This window comes from Centruroides vittatus, unplaced genomic scaffold (genome assembly GCF_030686945.1).
Source record: "Centruroides vittatus isolate TY-2023 unplaced genomic scaffold, ASM3068694v2 contig_563, whole genome shotgun sequence".
Taxonomy (NCBI): domain Eukaryota; kingdom Metazoa; phylum Arthropoda; class Arachnida; order Scorpiones; family Buthidae; genus Centruroides; species Centruroides vittatus.
The window spans coordinates 589,909-612,116 of record NW_027122334.1 but is presented as its reverse complement, the minus strand read 5'-3'; the positions used below and the strand labels follow the sequence as shown (position 1 = coordinate 612,116).

Below are 22,208 nucleotides of genomic sequence, written 5' to 3'. Positions count from 1 at the left end.
AAATGTTGTTATGGTGTATAAATGTGAATAAAATAATAATGTAATGTACATTAATATAGAGTCAACTCATTCTTCCAACCTTTTAGCATGCTCTATTTGTCAATAAAAAAAGATTTAAAATTTTTATATTTGACAGAAACTTTGTCCATTAAATATGAAGTCTGTTAAATTTAGAGTTTACTGCATATATATATATTTTTATTTATTTATTTCTGTTTAATAATTATTTTATGTTGTTTCTATTATACTAAGTTTTATTTAATCTTAAAATAGTAATTGAATTTATACAACACTTTTTCTATACATTTATAAAAAAAATTTCATAATTTTTTTTTATATTTTAAATAATTTAAAGCTTCTGAACTTTTTTTGTAGAAAGAGATTTTAAAAGCAGTTGGCCCTCCAGTACAAATGAATAGTTTTTATATGACAATAAAACAACTTCTAGAACGTGTTGCTCCTGTTATGATTGATCATAGTGGAATAAAGCAGTTAATTTTTTATGTAAAGAATTCACTTCTCAACAATGGAGAAATTGATAAAGAACTTGGACTTTACAATTCTGCACATAGAGGCCTTCAACTCTTACATGTAAGTAAAAATTATTTTAATTTTTTATTTTTCGATATAAAACTTTATTAAATGAATAAAATAATTATATTGTGAATAAAGTTAATTATTAATTACAGAAAATAAATAAAAGGCTATGATTATTTCTTTCTAAAGTTTTTGTTTAATTATAATTATTTAAGTTAAATAATATTTAATATTATTATTTTATAATATATTACTCAGTTAAATTTATTTATTCTAATATTTAAAGAAAAATAGCATTAGATGTATAAATTTCCAAGTGGGAGTAAAATTAATATTGAAAATAAGATTTAATAATAATAATAATAAAGTGATATCATAATTAGAACTCTTTCTGCCAAAATTCAGTGAATCATTATTTTAAATTATCAGTAGTATACAATCAGTAGTATACAAACAGTAAATAATAGTTTACAATCAAGAATTATTTTTGTGCAGTCTTGTCTAAGACTTGATATATATTGGCAAGAATGTGGAGTAATAAATTATTAGTGTTGTTATTTATATAGAAATGACTGAGTTGCTGATATTTTAAAATGTGGGTGGAACTGATTTTTTTATCGAAGATAGATTAAAATTTATGGCTTTTTGGAATAATGTCAGAACATGTTTGAACATGTTTTTTCAAGTTTAAAAGTTACTTATTACTTTATTTTAATAATAATTTAGTAATAGGTAACCCATCAGGAAAATTGATTGAAAAATTATTTGCAGCATTAATACAATTATCCAAAGACTTATAAAAATTGGGAGAAACAATATAAATATTATTATCATCACATTTATATATAAATCCAAACAGCCCCATGGCAATACTAAACTGTAATATAAATCTCTTTTTGTTTTTATGGTACAGTTTCAACTGGAAGAGTTTATTTTTAAACTTGAAAAAACATGTTCTGACATTATTCCAAAAAGCCATAAATTTTAAATCTATCTTCGATAAAAAAAAAAAAAAAACAGTCCCACCCACATTTTACAATATCGGCAACTCAGTCATTTCTATATAAATAACAACACTAATAATCTATTACTCCACATTCTTGCCAATATATATCAAGTCTTAGACAAGATTGCACAAAAATAATTCTTGATTGTAAATCAAATATATTGTATCAAACATTATTCCAAAAACAAACCAAAAATTTTACGTGTAATCTATCTTGTATCGGACATTATATTTCCCCATAGAAATTTGTAATCCAAAGTGTATCAAACCTATACTACTGTTATCAGTTAGATCATAAACTTAAGCAACATATAAAAATTAAAACTTTATAAATTCTAATAAAATTTCCAAGTTCAGATATTTTTAATTAGATTGTCATGGATTGTTCTTGAAATCTCATAATTTTCAGAAACAAATTTTATATTCTGACATCTATTTAAAAAATGAAAATAACAGTGCCTTTGTAGCATGAAATGGCCTTCATCTTTAAAATAAAAATAGTAATATAAAAATAAAGTCATAACAGAAAACAAACATAAAAATATAATAAAATTAATTATATAAATAAAACAAATTATTACTAACGATTACACAACTTTTTCTTACACAGGTTTTCAAATTTATTATGATTTAAATAAAGGTAATTTTCAGATGTATTTAAAATGACACAATAATTTAAATAAAATACATTTTCTGTTAATTCAATTTTCACCTACGAAGATCTGCCTTCTGAATATTCTATTATCTCCATATAATTTTTTAAAATAAATTGAAGTTTTTCTATAATAAAGATTTTCATATTATATATAGAGTAAATAAAATTGCCACATTCTCAAATGTCAGGCATTGTTTTTGTTTCATTTTATTTATAAATTAAGAAAATACAGCTAATTCTGTTTTTACACAAACTTTTTTAAATGATTTTAATTTTAATATAATTTAAAAATAATAATAATTTGGAAAGTATGATTCTAATGAGGAACGAGTGTTAAAGTTTCAATATGATCTGAAATTGTTAATGTCATCTTATAGAGAATTATATAAAAGCCTAGCCACAATGTGAACCCAGCCATTAATAACTGAATTTGTTCATAAAACCACTGTAACATCAGCACCCCAGGACATTATTGCTAATGTTGTTCAGGAATTCACAGAAATAACTTCACTTGTGGACAAAGAACACTATAAACAAAGCATTTTTTAGTGATAGTAGTGATATTGCAATCATGCACAAACATATGCATTTATTGTCAGAAAGTAACAGCAAATAAAATCTTATTTATAACTCACATTACATATTCTGTCCAGTTTTTATGTTCACTAACTCTGTTTTTTTTTTTTTTTTCAAAAGAAATATATATTCCTATGATTCATTTTTCATATATACAATGTATATTTTTATACATAATTTTTGGGAACCAATCTATTGTGTAAAAACAGAATTAGGTGTATACATAGGAGTTTTAATAATTTAAATATTATCATTTACAGATTATTTTATTTAGCCAGTGTATGACTTGGAAATATTTATTTTTGTCTGTAATGAAGAAATTCAAAAAGCAGTTATTATTTAGTAAAATTGTATTTCTTATTTCATTCCAAAGTGAAACTATTAACAGTCAGAATTGGTGTTAAGAATCAAATTAATGTCTGTATTTATTTTATTACACAATAGTGTTTATCTTAATATGATCACACAAATGAAATACTAAACGAACAATTGTTTATTAAAAACATTGTCACAATGCCAGGCTAGTGTCTTGCCCCTGTACATCATACTTTTCCTGTTAGCAATAAAGTTGTGCCCAGTCATCTGCCTAACTCCTTTCCTCGGGAAAATTTTTGAATTGAAATAATGAGACTTCCAGTGTGCATTGGAAATTTGTATATAGTTAATCAGGATCTCTTGCCCCTAAGCTTTCCTTATCTAGTCTAGACTTTCATCTATCTAATTCTGTTCTCAAGATTATGGAAGGACAGACAGACAACAACAGTGGGAATTTTTAAAATTGCAGTCCAATAAATTGAGGTTTTGTTAATAGAATGTTCAATAGAATAGAATATTTACAACACTCTTTTCATTTTTTCTCCTTAAATTTGATTTATTAGAAGGAGAAAGAGGGAAAGAGAAAATTTCTTATCAGTTATAAAAATCTTTTAGTGTGATTAAAAAAGTAATTTAAAAACATTGGTGCACTTGAAAATTATATGAAATTGTGAAATTGGTGCATTGTAAATAAAGAATTACTTTGAAAAGTAATAATATATATATTTAACAATAAATTTGATTGTAAAAAGTCTCTCTCTAATTTTTGATTTATCCATATAAATCAGAATTATTTTTTACCATATAAAATAATTAATCATATATGTTTATAGTTCATAATTTAATCAAACTACATGGCATTATTGAATTTGACTAATTTTAAATGAATATGCAATAACTAAGATTTTTTTTCGGTAAAACTATCAAAATGCAAATTATAGTGCAATTTAATGTTTAACATCACCAATGCAAGTCATTTTGACCAGTTTTCATAAATATTTCATAAAACCAAAACCTAACTTTTTCATTAAAATATTAACACTTACTGTACATTAAATTTATAAAATATAATGACAATAATATAATTTTTAAAAAAGTGTAAATGTTTTGAATTTATTTCTCAAATTATACATTTTTACACTTAATACAGTATGCAGAATTGATTAACCCTTTCCGGGCAGCGATCTACAGAACATTTTTGAGTGGAATTTGCCATGCGGTGCATTTTTTGCATTTTTTGGATAATATTTAAATTGCGATATTTCGCTTCAAAATTGTGCTATGTTTAATTTGTTTTTTTGTGTTTAATTAAAAACATTACAGTTTATGATTGTTTAATTTATAGTTTATTACAAATTTAAAATAATATTAAAATTTGAAGTTTACGACCAAAAAAAAAAAAAATTAATTTATAGAGAATCGCTGAACTTTATGCATCTATTAAGTTGACACATCTGTCTTCTTTTAAACAAAACAAACCCCATCTCTCTAGCTAGAGCAGGGGAGAAGTTATTGCCATTATTTACACTATGTCTCTAATTACTTAGCAGGGAGAGGAGTCCATTGTTATCGTAAAGCAACATGTTCAAGTTTATCATAATATATTTCTGCTTAAAATAGTGAATATTTGACACTTTTTATATATTTTTTTCAATGCTTTATACAATAATACACTAAAATAAGTGATTAGTTAATTTTTTCCTGCAATTACGCAATATCCAAAAGTAACGAGTTTCCCAGTAAATTTTTCAGCTAGACGCTAATGATAAGAAATCTTCTTGTCTAAGTAAAGTCAAATAACATGAAAACTAGTAGAATTATGGCTCTAAAATAAAGAATATAGCTATTTTTTAACATTTGTTTACATTCTGACTTTAATCACGTGGACTGGATCTTTGCGGGAAAATCCCAACCAGATGGGTCTAAAAAAAAACTCTCATTTGTTGAAGTTGATTCAGTCATAATATAAATTACCAATTAGAGCATAATAGGTGTAGAAACAAAAATTTTAAAGCCAATTAACTGCAAGAAGATCTTCCATAGACTTACTATAAGGAGGTCGAGTTTCCCAGCAATATTTATTGCTGGATAGTTTTAAAAACATATTTATTCGCTTAAATATTGTCGAATTAACTAATTTAATGTCTAAGTGCATTAAATTAGTTAATTGGAGCTAAAAAACGATTTAAAAAGCGAATTTATTGCGATTGTTTACATTTTACTTGGAAGGTTGGGGCGGGGCTTTTCGCAGCAATTTTTTCCTTTTGCAAGTCTGTGATTAGTTAAAGTAATGTCAGCAAAGACAGAAGATACCCAATAAAACTGTATAAGGTGTTTCCCTTTGATTGACTTCAGTCAACTGTGTAGTTAACTGCAAAGATTTGCTGTAGAATGGTAGGGGGAGTCCTTTTTACTGAAATATTTATGGCCCAGGGGTGGTAACAAAACACTTACTGGCTTAAACAAAGTCAATCGACATACAGAAAATCAAATCAAAGCTAAGATCGCGGAAAACTCGAATATAATGCAAATTAATCGAAATTTTTGATTAATTATGCCTAAAGGCATATCTCGCATCACGAATTAACGGCAAGTCATGTGACATACACCTAAAGGCGTATACCAGCATGGAAAGGGTTAAACAATAAGGTCAGAGTAACTGTGAAGTTAATTTAGTTAATTACACTCAAACCTGTTTTTGTGCGGAATACCAATTTGATTGAAATTCATATAACGCACACAAAAAATCGCACAAAAAAAGACTGCATAAAAACAGGTTTGAGTGTAATTTCATTGATACTACATAATTCGGACTAAAGGTAGGTGGTTAGGCTTCCATCTTGTATTAAATTTAATAATTATATTTTAATTTTGAATTCAATTAAATAATTTAGAATATTCTAGAAGAAAGAATCAATTTAGAACATGCTCAAAACCAGTTTTGCTTATCGTGCAGATGCATTCCCCACTACAGTCTGGATTTCTAAACTTCTAGAACTTTCAAGTTAATTAATCTGCTGTAGCAAGTGATCTGTATGGTTTTATCTTTCAAATTATTTAGTCTGGAAACAAAAATTGGATGGTAGTCTGGGTAGTGTAATTACAGTATCAATACATCTGTGCGATGAGCAAAACTGATGTTGTAGGTTTAAATTCCATTCTAGGTTGACCTAGAATGGAATTTAAACCTACAACTTCAGTTTTGCTCTTTTCTGGAAGAACAGGTCAACCTGTTCTTCCAGAAAAGAGTAAATTAATCTATAAAGTTAATTATCCAAGTCTTAGCTGATGTTAATGTGGCCTTATTGTTTGATTTGAATATTTTTGGCTTGGTTGTCTATGTATATTTGTATAGCTTATTCAATATTGATCAAGCACTCTGTCTATTCACAAAATTTTGCATTGATTACATATGACAAATATTATTTTTTCATTTAACCTTTTGATATGTACAGTATCTATTTTCTGAAGTTCTTAGATATCTGATGTAATAGTTGTGTTTATAGTATCAATACATAAAATGGTCATCTTGAAACTGCTTCTTTTGGGTATTTTCTTATTGTTTGATTTAAGACTTCATTATCCTCATCATCATCATTATCCTCATTATTATTTTTTTTATAACAATATAAAATATTTTGGAAATTTTTTTATTTTTGTATGACTTTAAAACTCACATTAGCACATTTCCAAAAAGTTTTTGAATATTTGACTTTTTTTTTTTTTTCCAAAATAAGTGAAAAGTATTTAAAACACTAGAATTTGTATCATCATCAAGTCAAAATTTAATTTTCAAAGTTTTAATATTATTAGCTACATTCTGAATAAATTTGCATTTTTTTTAGTAGGAAACAATTACTCACCAAGAGAAATCTCTTGTGGCATAAAATATGATAAATAAATTTTAATGCTTTTAAGGATGCAAAGCAAATTAAATTTATCATATTTCATATTTTCTTAAAATTTACTTCTAGGCATTTTATTTTTGAAAGAAAATAGACCACAAATAATTTTTTTTTAATTTCTTAACTTATTTACTATTTGCAATTAACAAAAGATGATATATTTTTTTAATAAGTTCTGGAAGTGAGGATCAGACAGGTTCAGGTAGTGTAACTGGCAATGCTGCAACCACATAGTAAGCAGGAGTTATGGGTTTGAATCTCACTTCTGGCTGAATCTTTTTTTCCAAAGTCTTCTAAATTAATTGATAAGATACTAATTTAATTGTAATTATTAAATTTACAAGAGATGGCATGCAACACCTTCCTCTAATGTCAAATTACTTAGAATATAATTAATAATAGCAATAGTAATATAGCCTAATATAATCTGGCAATCATTTGGCTTTAATGTGTCTTTTAATTGTACAAAATGAAGAAATTTGTATAATTCATGTATGATTTATGACCTGCTTATTACACACAGAAAACAAGATTACCAAATTTTTGTAAGCTTTTGACATGACTTTGAAAGATTTAGCTGCATGAAATTGATCTGCATTTCATTGCATAAAATCAAATTTTTTAAAAAATTTTTATTAATTGCTGTTTTTTCAGTTTTAAAAATTTGTTAATAATTTTAAACTACATAAACACATAAATAAGTTGTTCTGTTAAACATATTTCTTTTATTAGACCTGGGTGAAGAATGGGTAACCCACTATCTCATCTATGATGTCTTGGAACGTTCATATTTTTGAAAAGCAGCATATATGTTTAGAAAGATAGGTAGATATTATGATCATCATAAATTTGAAATGTTTGTAAGTTAGGCAACATCTCTAGTTATATTTGGCTTTAAGTTTTGGTTTTGTCTTACTTTTTGTCTGTTCTATATTATTTAAATTATTCCATATCTGTTACTTATAAAACATATTTTTAATTTAAAACAAATCCAGTTGATTTGTAAATATTATTTAGGATTAAATTTTAGATTTTTATTAATAATTGAAAATTATTTGAAATTTATTTATTATGGGATTAATGGGTAGATTACCAAAAGAAAATTAATGTTAACTAATATATTTTAATTATAAAATTATTTTAATATTTCAGAATATTTTTTGCATGTATATTAATCAATTATTAGTAACTAGTTTGTGTGTGATTGATAAAATTACCAAATATGCTGGCATATAAGTTGACTTTTTAAGCCTAAAAACTTTTGAAAATCTTGGTCAACTTATACAGAGGGTACAAAATTGCAAAACATGAATACAAGGTGGTAAACAAATGAAACAGTTATTCATTTGCCATCACTGTACACCACTTACCATAATTCAAATATTTTCCACTAAAAGTTGTATTTGGCAAGCTTACTTAGCATGGTAGTTTAGATTAGCACATAGATAAGCTTAGATTAATATGGTAAAAATTTAGTATAAGTGAGCACCATATATGCTGTTTCTAACATCTGTGCAGTATAGTTAGTGTCTTAATAAAAGTGGTATGGCATTTTACACTTTTGTCAAAAGCTACTGTATAAAATGTCAAATTTCAGTTCAACCTTACTGGTAACCTACTGTATGTTTGGAAATTGGCTAATACTCCAGCATATTAGGTAATTTTCTTTTTAAATTATCAATTGTTTAACAAGAAATGATACAGTACTGATAATTTTATGTTATGTAAATTGATTTATTCACTATTATTTTTTTTTATAAATTAAAAAGTTAAATTTTATGTAATATACAAATTATTAAATTATTTTAAATTCTATTCTTATTTCATTTTGTTTATTTTCAGACCTTATCATTTGTATATCCAGGCTCTTTTCATGGAGAAGAGATTTTTAATGAATTATTAAACTTTTTCTATGCCAATAATGAACGTGCTGCTGAACTTACTTTGCAGATATTAACAAATATTGGAGAAAGTATTGAAAAAAAATATCCAAATGTTGCACAGTATGTATTGTAAAAATTTAATATAAATTTAAATATCTTTTTTTATTTAAAAACTAACAAAAATTGTAGTATAAATAGATAATAAGCATCTTATAATTTTATCAACAACTAAAGGAACCCATGTTTGTTAATGTTCCATTGAAACCCCTGTTTATCATTTATTATGCAAGTTTATTATATTTTGGTTTGGTTATGCATTAATTTAACAAAGTAATGATTTCAATTACTGATTTTTATTGAACAGTATTTTGGAATACAGATGTATAATGCAAATCAATCTTTAATTAACCTAGTCTTGTTTTGCTTGCACAACAATGGTGCAAACAAAAAATCAGTACACAAAAATTGCCCAATATTGTTTCATCCTGCAAACATTAAATCAAAGTGTGTTGTAAAATTGAGAAATCCTAAATCGAGTCTAAATTCTTTTGTCTTTTTGAAACAATAGAAGTCAGGGCACTTAAAAATGAACGCATAATTGGGATAAATGTTAAATTGAGAAACATTAAAACAGGATTCCACTATATGTTAAAACAAAATTCGAAACTTATTTTCAGTTATCTGTCATTAGATAATGGTATTAAATGATGTGCTTAGAATAGAAACAACTGTTTTAAAATATGTATAACAGTTTTTATAATTTATTTTAAAAAACAATGTATATTTAATAACCACAATATATGAAAGGAAAACTAACAAAACCATGAAAGAAATCTTAAATTGTATTAATTTTTTTACTAATATGTTTTTAATTTTTAAATATTTGGAGGATTATTTAAATAATTCTCCAGATATAACTAAGTGTAGGAATAGAACAGCAATTCCCAACTTTTTCGTGAAAATAGAAAATTTTATTTACTCTTGAATGTCTTTTAATCGAAGAACATTGGGTTGAACTTTTTATTGGTACACACATGCATATGCATATACTTATATGTACAGTCAAGATCATTTCAAAGTTGACAACTGAAAAAAAAAATTTTTTTAAACATTTTTAAGGAAAAAAATGCATTTCTGCTCTGTTAACTATTCTACATATTGCAATAGCCTTGTTAATTGGCATAAAACAATAGATAACTGATTAGTTTGTTTCACCAATAAACAGTTGAAGAGCGACAAGTAAAATATTGTATCAATTGAAAGTTGACAACAAAGAAAGTCAACTTCTTCATTGTAAATACAGTAAGAAATTAATTTCAAATTTAATTCCAGAATTGTCAATTAAATAGTTTTTTTAGTATCAATAAGAAGAGAGAATTGAGTCTTGAAGAAAGAGTGCAGATTGTACATGAGCAGAAAAAAATGGCAATTCTCCTTCTATTATTGCAAAAAAGCATCAAATATCATGAGAAGGAGTCAGAAAAATAGTGGTCAAATATTTAAATAACAATACAGTGGGAAATTTACCACGGGGACACTGCCCTAAGGCCACAACATCAAGAGAAAATGCTATGATTTTCTGTGAGACCACCAACAACTCTTTTATAACAGCTAAAGAAATAAAAGAGAGCTTAAGCTTGAAGCCAGTGTTTCAACTATTAAAAGAAGAATAAATAAAAAAAAGTTTGCATGGAAGAGTGTCTCATAGAAAACCAGTGATTTCAGCAGTGAACCATAAGAAAAGAGTAGCTTTTACCAAAAAATTTGTGGACATGCTCCTAGAGTTTTGGAAGCGTGTTATTTGGAGTGATGAGTTAAAACAAGAGTTGCAGGATGCTAAAAGACAGAAATTTGTTTGGAGAAAGAAAAATCAAGCATTCAATAAAAGTAAAACTGTCGGAACAATAAAACACTTGCCTTGCATAATGGTTGTGTTTTTCGTGGTTCAAAATGGTCAATATTGTTCAAATTCATGGTCATATGAAAGCAGTAGATTACAAACAGATACTTAAAGACAATTTAATGGCATCAGCAAGGAAAATGGGGATTGAAAATAAATTTGTCTTTCAACAAGACAATGATCACAAGCATACAGCATTGCTTTTCAAAAAATATTTCAATGAAAATGATATCAAAGTTCTTGAATGACCATCACAGTCACCAGACTTAAATTTAATAGAACATCTGTGGGACAAATTAGACCACTGTATTCCTCTTGGCCATAGAAAATCTTTATCATTGTACAAAGAAGAATTACTTAAGGTTTGGTCAGAAATTGGGCAGGATATCATTTGTAAATTAATTAACAGTATGCAAAGTCGACTTCTTCATGTAATTCAGGCCAAAGATGGTCCAACAAAGTTCTGATTTGACTCTTTCTGAATGTTTTATTTTGTGTCAACTTTAAAATGGTTTTGCCATACAACACAAATTTACAATTTGTAAAACGTACATAATATTTTCTTCAAAATTTTTTGATGGATTTAATAAAAACTTAAGTCTTAAAAATAAAATTAAGGTTAATTTAATTTTTACATATTGATAAGATGATGATAAACTCAAAATTTCAAAAAACAGGCTATGTCAACTTTGAAATGATCCTGACCTTACATTTACAATGGTGCCTCATACTTCCAATTTAATTTGTTCCAGGTCACCATTTGAACTCTGAATTGTTTGAAGTTAAATTAGTTTTTCCTATTAAAAATAATGGAATGTGAATTAATTCATTCCCAGACTCTAAACAATATCCATTTCAATGAATTGCAAATATACCTGATTTAAAATAAAAATAACACAGTTTAAATGTCCTAAATAATAAATTAAAACACAAAAACAATAAATATGGACTAAAGTACTATGTAATAAAATGGAAATTGCATTTACTGTACTTTAGTGAGTAGTAGTGATGTAACCATTTTTTTTAAGGTTGCTATGTAGCTTGTTTGACTTTCTTAGAAGTAATCCTCTAGAAGATGATATCACCAGCTAATTGATTCTCATTTGTCCACATTAGGAGCTTTTCTAGCTCGTAAATAACATATGACCTTCTGGAAATTAGTATTGTCATATCTTTAGCTACACTTGCTTCATTTATTACTTCCTTGTTCTTAAGAATAGTGCACACTATTAATTTTGACATATTAAACATGGCTGCTAGATCTGTCACACATGTATCTCTTTTGTACTTCATAATAAGTTCCATTTTTACCTCAACTGTTAGTAGTACAACCTTCCTATTGGGCTTTATTGTTTTCACACTGTTCTTGGATGCCATAGTTAATAGGAAGAGGTTGTGTGCATAACCAGACATACCAAAAATGAAGTGAAAAAGCACTGTAAACTGACAAGAGTAAATGCAAGAGATACTTTCACAGTGAGAACAAGAGATGACTTGGGCACACAACAGGTGACATTTATGCACTGAGCACAGTTCAAACTCCAGGTAAAATTTCTCTTGAAAATAGCATTTGAACTGTGGAACATTTGATATGAGTTGTTCAAAGTATGAGATACCACTGTATAAAAATATTATAGCACAAATTAATGAAAAATATAATTTGATCTAGTAATTAAATCATAAAATTATAAATTGCTAATTTTGTCATTATTTAGACATATAATGTCTATGTAATATATGGAATTAAAATTTTGAAAAATGATTATATATCAAGTAATTGATAAAGAGAACATGCATTAAATAATAAATTGTGGAATTATTTATTTTCTAACTAGTACCATGTTTGGTTTTCCTGTAATATTACATTTATGACTTTGATTAATTTGCATTGATGACAGTCAAATTAAAATAATTTTTTTTAATGTTACTCAACTGAGGCTATTCATACAATTTTCTATATCAAAATAGTTTTATTACTATATGCGTTATTTCAGTTTTATATAATTCAAACAAATATAAAATATTTCAATAAAATAGTTAAAAATGTAAACATTTATAATGCTTTTTTTTTATTATTTTAGGAGACTTTTACCATTATTGAAAAATTTTGTTCAGAATGGCTCAGTAAAGCAAGCTAAATATGCAGTGGCTTGTATCAATACAGCAGTGTCTAATAAAGAAAAAATTTTTGGAGAAATACTTGAGGTATTATTATAAACTTTGAGTAATTTTTATGACAATAGCGAGGTTGAGGCCGAAGTTCTAAACGCGAAAACGTGTATGTCGGACGTTCAGCTCGGATGCTCAATATGTAGTTGATAGACTAATTAGAATAAAGATAGTAGATATAAAATAATTTCTCATAGATGACTGTTGTAAAATAGTGTATATGAATAATATGGTTTCTGGTATGGAAATTCTGGGAATTTGACAAATTTCTGAAGGTTGATTCCTGGGAAAATGAACCTGAGTCCTGGGAATTTTTTAAGCTTTTAAATACTTGTCAATATAATGATAATTCTTTTTTTTCCTTCTTACCTTATTATATTTGAATATTGAATATAATTATTATTGATTATTAAATGTTCTGCACTTTTTTTCCAGCATTTGAAACAACATTTAAGTTTATCATCAGGATACTTTCGGACAGCACTTGTTTCAGTTGGACATATTGCATTTCGTTGTTCAGATCTATTTGGTCCTCAAATAAAAAGTATAGTTTCCAAAGTAATAGTTAAAGAACTATTAATGATGGATTTGGTAATATTTTTGTTATATTTTTATATTTACTTATTCATATCAGTAATGAACTTCATATTGTTAAAATATTATTTAACTTAAAAGAAATATAATTAATATAATTTAATTTTTAGAATAAAAAGTAATTTAAAATTTAGGATGTATCATATTTCCTTAATTTTAAGACACACTATAAGCTTTAAAATTAAATTTTAAGATCTTTTTTTTAATGGAAGAAAAAATTTGAAAAACAATTTTATTGAGCAACAACAAGTTAGAAACTTAATACAAATGATGTGAAATAGATAATGCTTTATGTCCATGCTCTTCTGCTTATGTAACTGTTTGTTTTAATATTGCATCATAATGTCATTTTGAAGACATTTTAAACATTAGAAAAGGAGTTTAAATTAAATGTTTATTATTGGTACATAAATCAAAATATTAAATATCAACAATAGTTAATCATTTTTGGTTTTATTTGGAACAAATTAATTATCTCATTATCATGATCTGATGATGGAATGGAGAAGTCCCAAAACACTTTTAATCAAATAAAAAGATTTGACTCATTTACTCTTCTTAGCATTTGATTTATTCTTAGTACAAAAGTATGAAGTAAAACTAAATTGAGTTTTCAATTTTTGTGAAGTTTCTTCATCTTATAAAAGAAAGTGTAATAATGAAAGACAATTTCACACTGCTCTGTTTCAAGAAGTGAGTTATAAGATTTTGTGGAAGAAGCCAATTCTATATTTTTTTTTAAATCATTCTTAATGTTTATTTGTTTTTTACAAAAATATTTAGTATTAATTTTAAAACGTTTCATTTAAAATTTGTTTTAAAAATATTACTTATGCAGATTTACTTTACAGTTTATGCATTTTAGATTTATAAGAAAATGTCAGTATATATAATACCTTTATTAATTAAAGTCAGACAATCTGCCAAAGTATCAGACTATAATAAGGCTAAGTTAATAATTACCTTCATTAATATAAAAATCTAATGGTATATCTAAGTTTGAAGCAACAGTGAAACTAAGTCATGTGGTGTAGAAATGCATTAGGTTGCAAATCCATTCATATAAAAATGAAATAATTTCTTTCAGCATATCCTAAATTAATAAATACTAATTTAGTTATAATTTTTAAATTTAATAAGAAATGGTACCTAACATCTACCATTGGTACCAAATTACTTAGAATTTAATTATTAATAGTAGCGATAAATTAGCCCAATTCTTTACAGCAATTGTTTGGCTTTGATTAAGTACATCAGGCTTCCAGATGTTTATAATATATGTATGTGTGTATGTATGTGTATATATGGTGTCGTGAATAACCGTGGAAGGTTATATATAAAAATGAGAAAATTTGAAAAATGAAAAAAAATTTTTTAAACGATGAACCAATTGATTTTTTAATCCTGGAGAATATATATACACAACACACCTACAAATATCATCTGCATAATGTCAGTAATTTCAGAAAATCAAGCAGTCTGCCCAAAAACATTTACTAGGAATCTATTTCTGATTATTTTATATGGAAAAAATTATTCTGCATAGGGTACTCAAAACCATGTTTTGAATACTTTATATATTATATGAAGTTTGTGTATTAAAATCATAGAGATATTCTATTGCAAATATTAATTTGGAAAACATTCTGTGTACATTTGTATGGAAATTCCTCTTATCATAATATACTTTTTATTATAACACTTGTTCTATATTTAAATTTTAGGAACCCAGTAGACACGGTGATGCACTGTGGGTGAAATATGATGAATTGCCAGAAGAAACCAAAGTAAAGGTCAGATATTATATTTATTTTTAATTATGTTTTTTAGTTATTTTAATTTTATATGAATTTTTATTTCATTTTAATTTGTAGAGTTGATTTTGATATTTGTGTGATAGAAGTAATAAAATAAATTGTTGAATTAATTATTACAGTTTTTGTGTAACACAAAAATTGTAATAGTTATAATAAGGCAAGAAGCTATAGCAATATAACTGTTGGATTAATCATGAGTTCATGAGCTATTTATAATGCTGAAATGTGTTTTTATTGTGTTTTGCAGAACACAAAAAAATATAAATGAGAAATTTTTGGTTTCTCTCTAAAGATTGATTCTGGATTTCCTTATCATTTTCCATTCTTAAGTTTGATGTTTATTAATTAATAAACATACCATGCTCATAATGTATATTATTAATTTTTTTAAACTAAAATAGACTTTAGAAAGTATTCAAACGAATCAGAATCAGGAGAAATTTTGGTATCATTCTATCATAGTAATTAAATAACTAAAGAAACCAACTGATGTGTTTTAATTAACTTTAAATAGCAAATCATGTTAATTATAAAACTAATTGTAATTACTTCCCTGACAATGTTATATATAACAGAGAGGAAAATATGGCAATCGGTCAAAAAATGACCCTTTAAGATTTTTACATTTTTGGATTCTGGACCTTGAAACATTAGGAAATACAAAAAAAAATTTAAGGTTTTTTTCTTGTATGTATGGATTTTAGTGTATGTGGCATGATTTTGTTCATCCTCTTTAAAGTTTAATAACTCCTGTGTTTTTGTTGAAAATTTCTGAAATCTTAGAGTGGTTTGTGTATTATGGGATTGATGCTATTAAATTTTGGTTATTAAGGGTCAATGGGATGGGGAGATAAAGGGTGATCGTGTGTCATATCTCAGGTAGGTTTGAACTTATTGACGACTGTACTTGTTATTAGCATTTACAATTTTTTGGATGTAAAGTGTTTTTAAAAATATGTAAAAAGTCAAATAAAAAAGTTACATGTTATATAAAGTTCTGTTACCAGAGAGATAAAAATTATAAAAACTTATTCATTATTAAAAGTAGAACTTTCTTATCTTAATATGTTCTAATGCATAAAATATTTCAAACATTAAAATCACTGATTAAACAAAACAGAAATTAGGCAATAAAAATTTATTGTCACAAATGAGTTTGCTGTTGCTGAATCTGAACCTCTGGACAGAGTTTGAATCCTCATCAAAATTTATTCATAAAAAATTGTTTAATTAGAAATAAACCAAGAGTTATAAAAAAAAATATACAGGGTGTTCCAAAAAAATGTGTACACACTTAATTAACATTGACTTTATAATTGTTTAAAAATATATTTCATTTTCAAAATGTAATAGAATCAATCTACAGACATTATTTAATTGTTTTGTTAACATCTGTTTTCAAACTGATGTCTGTTCTGGTCCAGGCACTGGTGACAACACAAAGCAATGGAATCACAAAAATCATGAAACATTTTGTTTGGTATTCTCATTCAATGGCTGCTCTCAATTCAGCAACTGTTGCAGGTTTCATAACGTAGACTTTGTCTTTTAAGTATCCCCATAAAAAGAAGTCTAGCGGTGTGAGGTCTGGTGAACGTGGAGGGTATTCTACAAAACCCCTTCATCCAATCCACCTGTTTGGCAAGATCTCATTGAGGTAGGATTTAACATCATGATGATAGTGTGGGGGTGCCCTATCGTGCTGAAAAACTCTTCATCTTCAAAGTCCTCTCTAATGCATGGCATGACAGACTGTTGCAGCAAGTTCAAGTAAACGGGACCAGTTACAGAAGTGTCAAAAAAGATTGGTTTACTTAATCCTCTTGATGATAAGCCACACCACACTGTAACTCCTGGTAAATTAACATGATGTTCCACCATAACATGCAGATTATCAGATCCCCAGTAGGTGCAATTATGGCAGTTAACTGTACTATTTAATTTGAACGTAACTTCCTAAACTGTGTTTGCACTTCAACTGTGTTTTCACGCTTTCAGTATGAATTTCCTTTGTTCAAAGCTTAGTCTGACTTCCATTATTAATTCTAATGGGTTTAACATGGAGATAAAAAACATCAATTGAGCTCTCAGCTGTTAAAGTGTGTATACATTTTTTTGGGACACCCTGTATTTTTATTTAAAATTTATTTGACAAAGGAACACAGCTAAACAATGTAAGTTCTAAGGTCCAACCATCTCCAGTTGTGATTAGAATTTGGCATTGAAATTGACCTCTCCTGCTGTCTGAGTTGGTCTCAAATTACCTGAGCACAGGCATGAGACCAATCAAAAAGTATAGATAGGGAACTGAGATCAATCAGAATTGGCAATCAAAAGGACCAAACTGTTAAAATCCCATGTCTCAACGACACAGAGTTGCTCTCAAAGTTCCTTACAGGTGTTCTATTCTTTTCAATTAATGGGTTCAATGTTCTTACTTGCAAGAGCTTTTCTTGTTCCATACCTTCTTAGTTATTTACAAAGATTCCTCCATTTCCTTTAGGACTTACCTATGACAGGTTACATCTTCAACAGGCCACTTTCTCTCTCATAGGCACTGGGATTTATCCCGATTCCATTCGTAATTCCGACAACCAGCCTGCTTATCCAATAAAGATTCTCAGCCATCAGAAGTCACATTTCTCATATTTTCCTTGGGACACTTGACATGCCAATGGACTGAAGCCTGACAACAGAGTTTCATTGAACTAAGTCAGCCGAGTTCTTTGCATAAAGAGGTACTGCTTCTGTCCTTCTTTCATCAACATCTCACTGCCATTTTCACTCGTCAGCATCAGCTATTTTAATGGACTCTCGAGGAAAAGCAAAATTAATTCCTATGAGGACTGAAACTTATTTAAATTTGTGTCTCTTGGAAGATCATGGAAGATTAGTAAAACCAATCTCTAATAAACAGTTCTCTGTCAAAATTAGGTTCTTGCTTCAGTAGCCATACCACCCCATATACATGTTGTCTCTTGTGCCTTTCTGAGCAGTCAGTACTCCTCTAAAATAGTGTCGACTGCATTACCATACACTACTATCAAGGCTGCAAACAACTTTGTGAAGCTTCTCTTATGAAACCATAACTGGCAGAAAGCATTGCTGCATGATAGTTTGAAAATTTTGTTTCATATATTTTCAGATGGCAATCTGAATTTGCCATAAAAAAGGTAATTTTTGAATATAGTATTGTGTACAAAAGAATTGTCAAAAAAGTCAAATATCTGAAAATTAAGCCATGCTTGTGTTTAATTTTTCATTATATTCAATCAAAATAATTATTGTGGAATTAGTAAAATGCAAGTAAATAATTATTACTTAATTTTTGGCTAGCTATATTTATAAGATTTAAAGTTATTTATAATTTAGTTCTGTTTCTTTTTCTCGGTTTGATATTTATTTCAAAATGCATTGACTGGAGTCTAAATTTAATTTCATAATTTTAAACATTTCTTTCTGTTTTGAAGTTTTTGAACGTCATTTATTTTTATGAAAAATTTAAATATTGTTTTGTTATTGAATAAAATAATTTTCATTTACAGATTGAAGGGATGAAAGTAATGGTTAGATGGTTGTTGGGATTGAAAACAGCAGTACCATCTGCAACTTCAACTCTTCGTTTATTAACAAGTGTAATCTTGCATCATGGTGATCTTATGGAAAAAGGACATGTTTCGTGAGTATATTTTTATTATATTTGTTATGGTATTTTTTACAGGAAATCTGTTTAATACAGTCCATATAGATTTTAAAATATAACCTATACTTTTTCATGCAATATATTCAGTACTGATGAAATTATAAGAGTATTGAAAATAATTTAGAAGTTAATTTACGTTAAATTGATTATGTATCTTTGAGTGGATTATGTTATTTCACATTGCAAAAATTATTTCCTTTATGTAAGAAAAATTTTACCAAATAATCTGCCAAATTATCAGCTATTTCAGGCTACGTTAATAATTAGTTACTAATTAATTTGACTAGAGGAAGGTGGATATACCTCTATACAATATTAATTTTAATAATTATAATAAATTAATTCTTAATTTAGAAATTTCTGGAAGAAAAGAATCTGCCTGGAGCAAGACTTGAACTTGTTTACCATGCAGACGTGTTACTGATTACACAATCCAGATTTCATAACTCATATGAAGTGTGGATTAGATATTAATTTAGATTAAGTCTGGATTAATTTAGATATAACCAATATCTTATATGTAAATTAATCCAATATTTAATCAAACCAATATTTAATCAGATGGAGGTCTAGAAAGTGTAATCAGTAATGCATCTGCACAATAAGCAGAAGTTGTGATTTTGCTATTATATTTGAGTTTTTCTTGAAGATAAGAGATACGGAATATTTATCAAGGAAAATTTAATGGTTTTTTTTTTTATTTTATCAATAGGGTAAGATCAATTATGGAATATTAAATATAGTTGATTGCTTCTTTTTATATTTTATACCATATTATTAAAACTTAAATAATTTTTTTTTACTTATAGAAGTTTAGTTGAGTGAAAATTTATTTGTTAGAACACAATATAGCCCATTTATTTTAAAAAATCTTGATTACTTAACAAAAAGAACTATGTAAATTGACTGTAATATCAAGAAATTTTTTTTTCTCAGCCCAATGGAAAAATCTTGGTTAAGATATATGGCTGCTTCATGTATATTGAAACTTTGCCAAGAACCACTTTATGCTGAAGCAATGGCATTAGAACAGTTTCAGACATTGGCATTTGTTATAAATGTAAGTAATTCATAAACTATTCATTGATTATAATTTGTTCTTAGTCAGTTTCATTGTAGATTACTGATTAATATATGATTTTTATAATTATTTTGTAATGAAAGACTTAATTTTGATATTTTATTAAATGTATATGAGAAAGAAAAGTTTAGTTAAAGTTTATAACTACTAATAAGAATAGAACAGTATTTTTATTGATGGTGTAATTTTGAGTAAGGTAACCATAAAAAATTGTTGTAAATTTTAAAAATACTTAAATTGAATTTACAGTTTAAAATAACAATTTTATTTCTAAACATCATTAAATTTGTTATTTTTATTATATTTTAAAACTGTATAATTTAAAATATACTGGTATCTATTGTTTTGACTCTTGATAAATTATAAAATGTATAATATAGGATGAATGTCCTGAAGTAAGAGAGAAATTTGCCTGCAAGTTACATAAAGGGCTACTGAGTTTGAAACTTCCACTTGACTTTTTGGCTATATTTTCATTGTGTGGAATGGAGAAGTCAAAAGAATTAAAAAATACTTTCAAACAGTATTTAATGACTAATATTACAAAAAGAAGAGATTATTTGAAACAACATCTTATTACCACATGTAAGTAAAATTCTTTTCATGTTGATTAAATTATGTATTAATATTGACAATTATGTTGATTGAGATATCAAAAATTAAATTTTATTCAAACTGTTCAGGAACTTATGTACGGCGGAACCTCGCTTAATGAGCATATCGCATAATGAGCAAAGTTACAACTGACAAGGAGAGGGGAAGTCCCGGATTGTGCGCACGCTCCATCATGCTATTATCTTTTATTTTATTTTAATTTTTTTTCTGCAAATCGAATTCACATTCCAGCTTGGTTCATTCCGTACTAGAAGAAAAGATGAATATGATTCACACTCCTTAACAATGTATATTGTATAATTTTCTTTACAATATTTTACGTATAACGTTTATCCATTTACTCGCGTATAAGACGATCTCTCATATAGGACGAGGTGTGACTTAAAAGATCAAAATAAAGAAAATTAGATTTATTAATACAATTCTAATTTTATTTTATTTAATCGCAAATAAATTATCATCAAATGCACATATTAAGGCAAACAACCATGTTTTCTTGCTATCGCCTTTTGTCTACTCGGACTCTCCCTCCGAAGCTTCATTACAATTCTCCTCTTTTTCACTCTTACTCCACAAAGCATCATCCTCTGGTTCGTCAAGTGAATTTAAAATGCAATATTTCTTGAATGACTGCTATCAGCTTTGAAGATTGTTTTTCCACGCACCTGATACTCATGTAGCAAAACCAAAAGATTATAATGCATGTAACAGGAAAAAGTTTATTTTTAATGATTCAGAATGTACAAATATTCATTAAAAATATCAATTTAACAAATATGAAATAACTACATTTATAATCATTGTTAAGTGACCAGCTATTTTCGGATCATCTCTTTAAAAGAGACATTCACCTTGACCTCACTAGCACTCTGCTATAATGGCAGCATAAACTATATACGGTTCACAAAAATAATTGCAAAAACACAAAAGATTCTTCACTTGCATGTATAGAATGACCTAGGTTTTTGAAGCAGTGAAAAATGAATAAAAACCTTGTCTTATACACAAGTAAATACCGTATTTAAGTATTTTTTCAGAACGGAACACATTATCATATTTTACATTAATTTCTATGGGAAAAATTGTTTCACATTATGAGTAAGGTTCTGGAACGAATTATGCTCATTAAGCGAGGTTCCACTGTATATTAAAAATACAGTATTTTTATTGATGGTGTAATTTTGAGTAAGGTTACCATAAAAAATTGCTGTAAATTTTAAAAATACTTAAATTGAATTTACAGTTTAAAATAACAATTTTATTTCTAAACATCATTAAATTTGTTATTTTTATTATATTTTAAAACTGTATAATTTAAAATATACTGGTATCTATTGTTTTGACTCTTGATAAATTATAAAATGTATAACATAGGATGAATGTCCTATGTTATACATTTTATAAAACATTTTATTGCCAATTGACAGAAGTGTATGGCAAGTCTTTCATAGA

General features: G+C 26.9%; 1 protein-coding gene across 1 annotated transcript in view; it reads left to right on the top strand.

Annotated features, from left to right (window-relative positions):
* Positions 1 to 22,208, top strand: part of LOC136978908 (sister chromatid cohesion protein PDS5 homolog B-like) — a 134,645-nt gene that overhangs the window by 74,961 nt on the left and 37,476 nt on the right. Inside the window, exons 17-24 of the mRNA XM_067274744.1 lie at positions 376 to 591; positions 8,837 to 8,997; positions 12,859 to 12,982; positions 13,382 to 13,537; positions 15,265 to 15,333; positions 18,903 to 19,036; positions 19,997 to 20,120; positions 20,522 to 20,726. Coding sequence (XP_067130845.1) covers positions 376 to 591; positions 8,837 to 8,997; positions 12,859 to 12,982; positions 13,382 to 13,537; positions 15,265 to 15,333; positions 18,903 to 19,036; positions 19,997 to 20,120; positions 20,522 to 20,726 — 1,189 coding nt within the window. The remainder of the gene's footprint in view (positions 1 to 375; positions 592 to 8,836; positions 8,998 to 12,858; positions 12,983 to 13,381; positions 13,538 to 15,264; positions 15,334 to 18,902; positions 19,037 to 19,996; positions 20,121 to 20,521; positions 20,727 to 22,208) is intronic.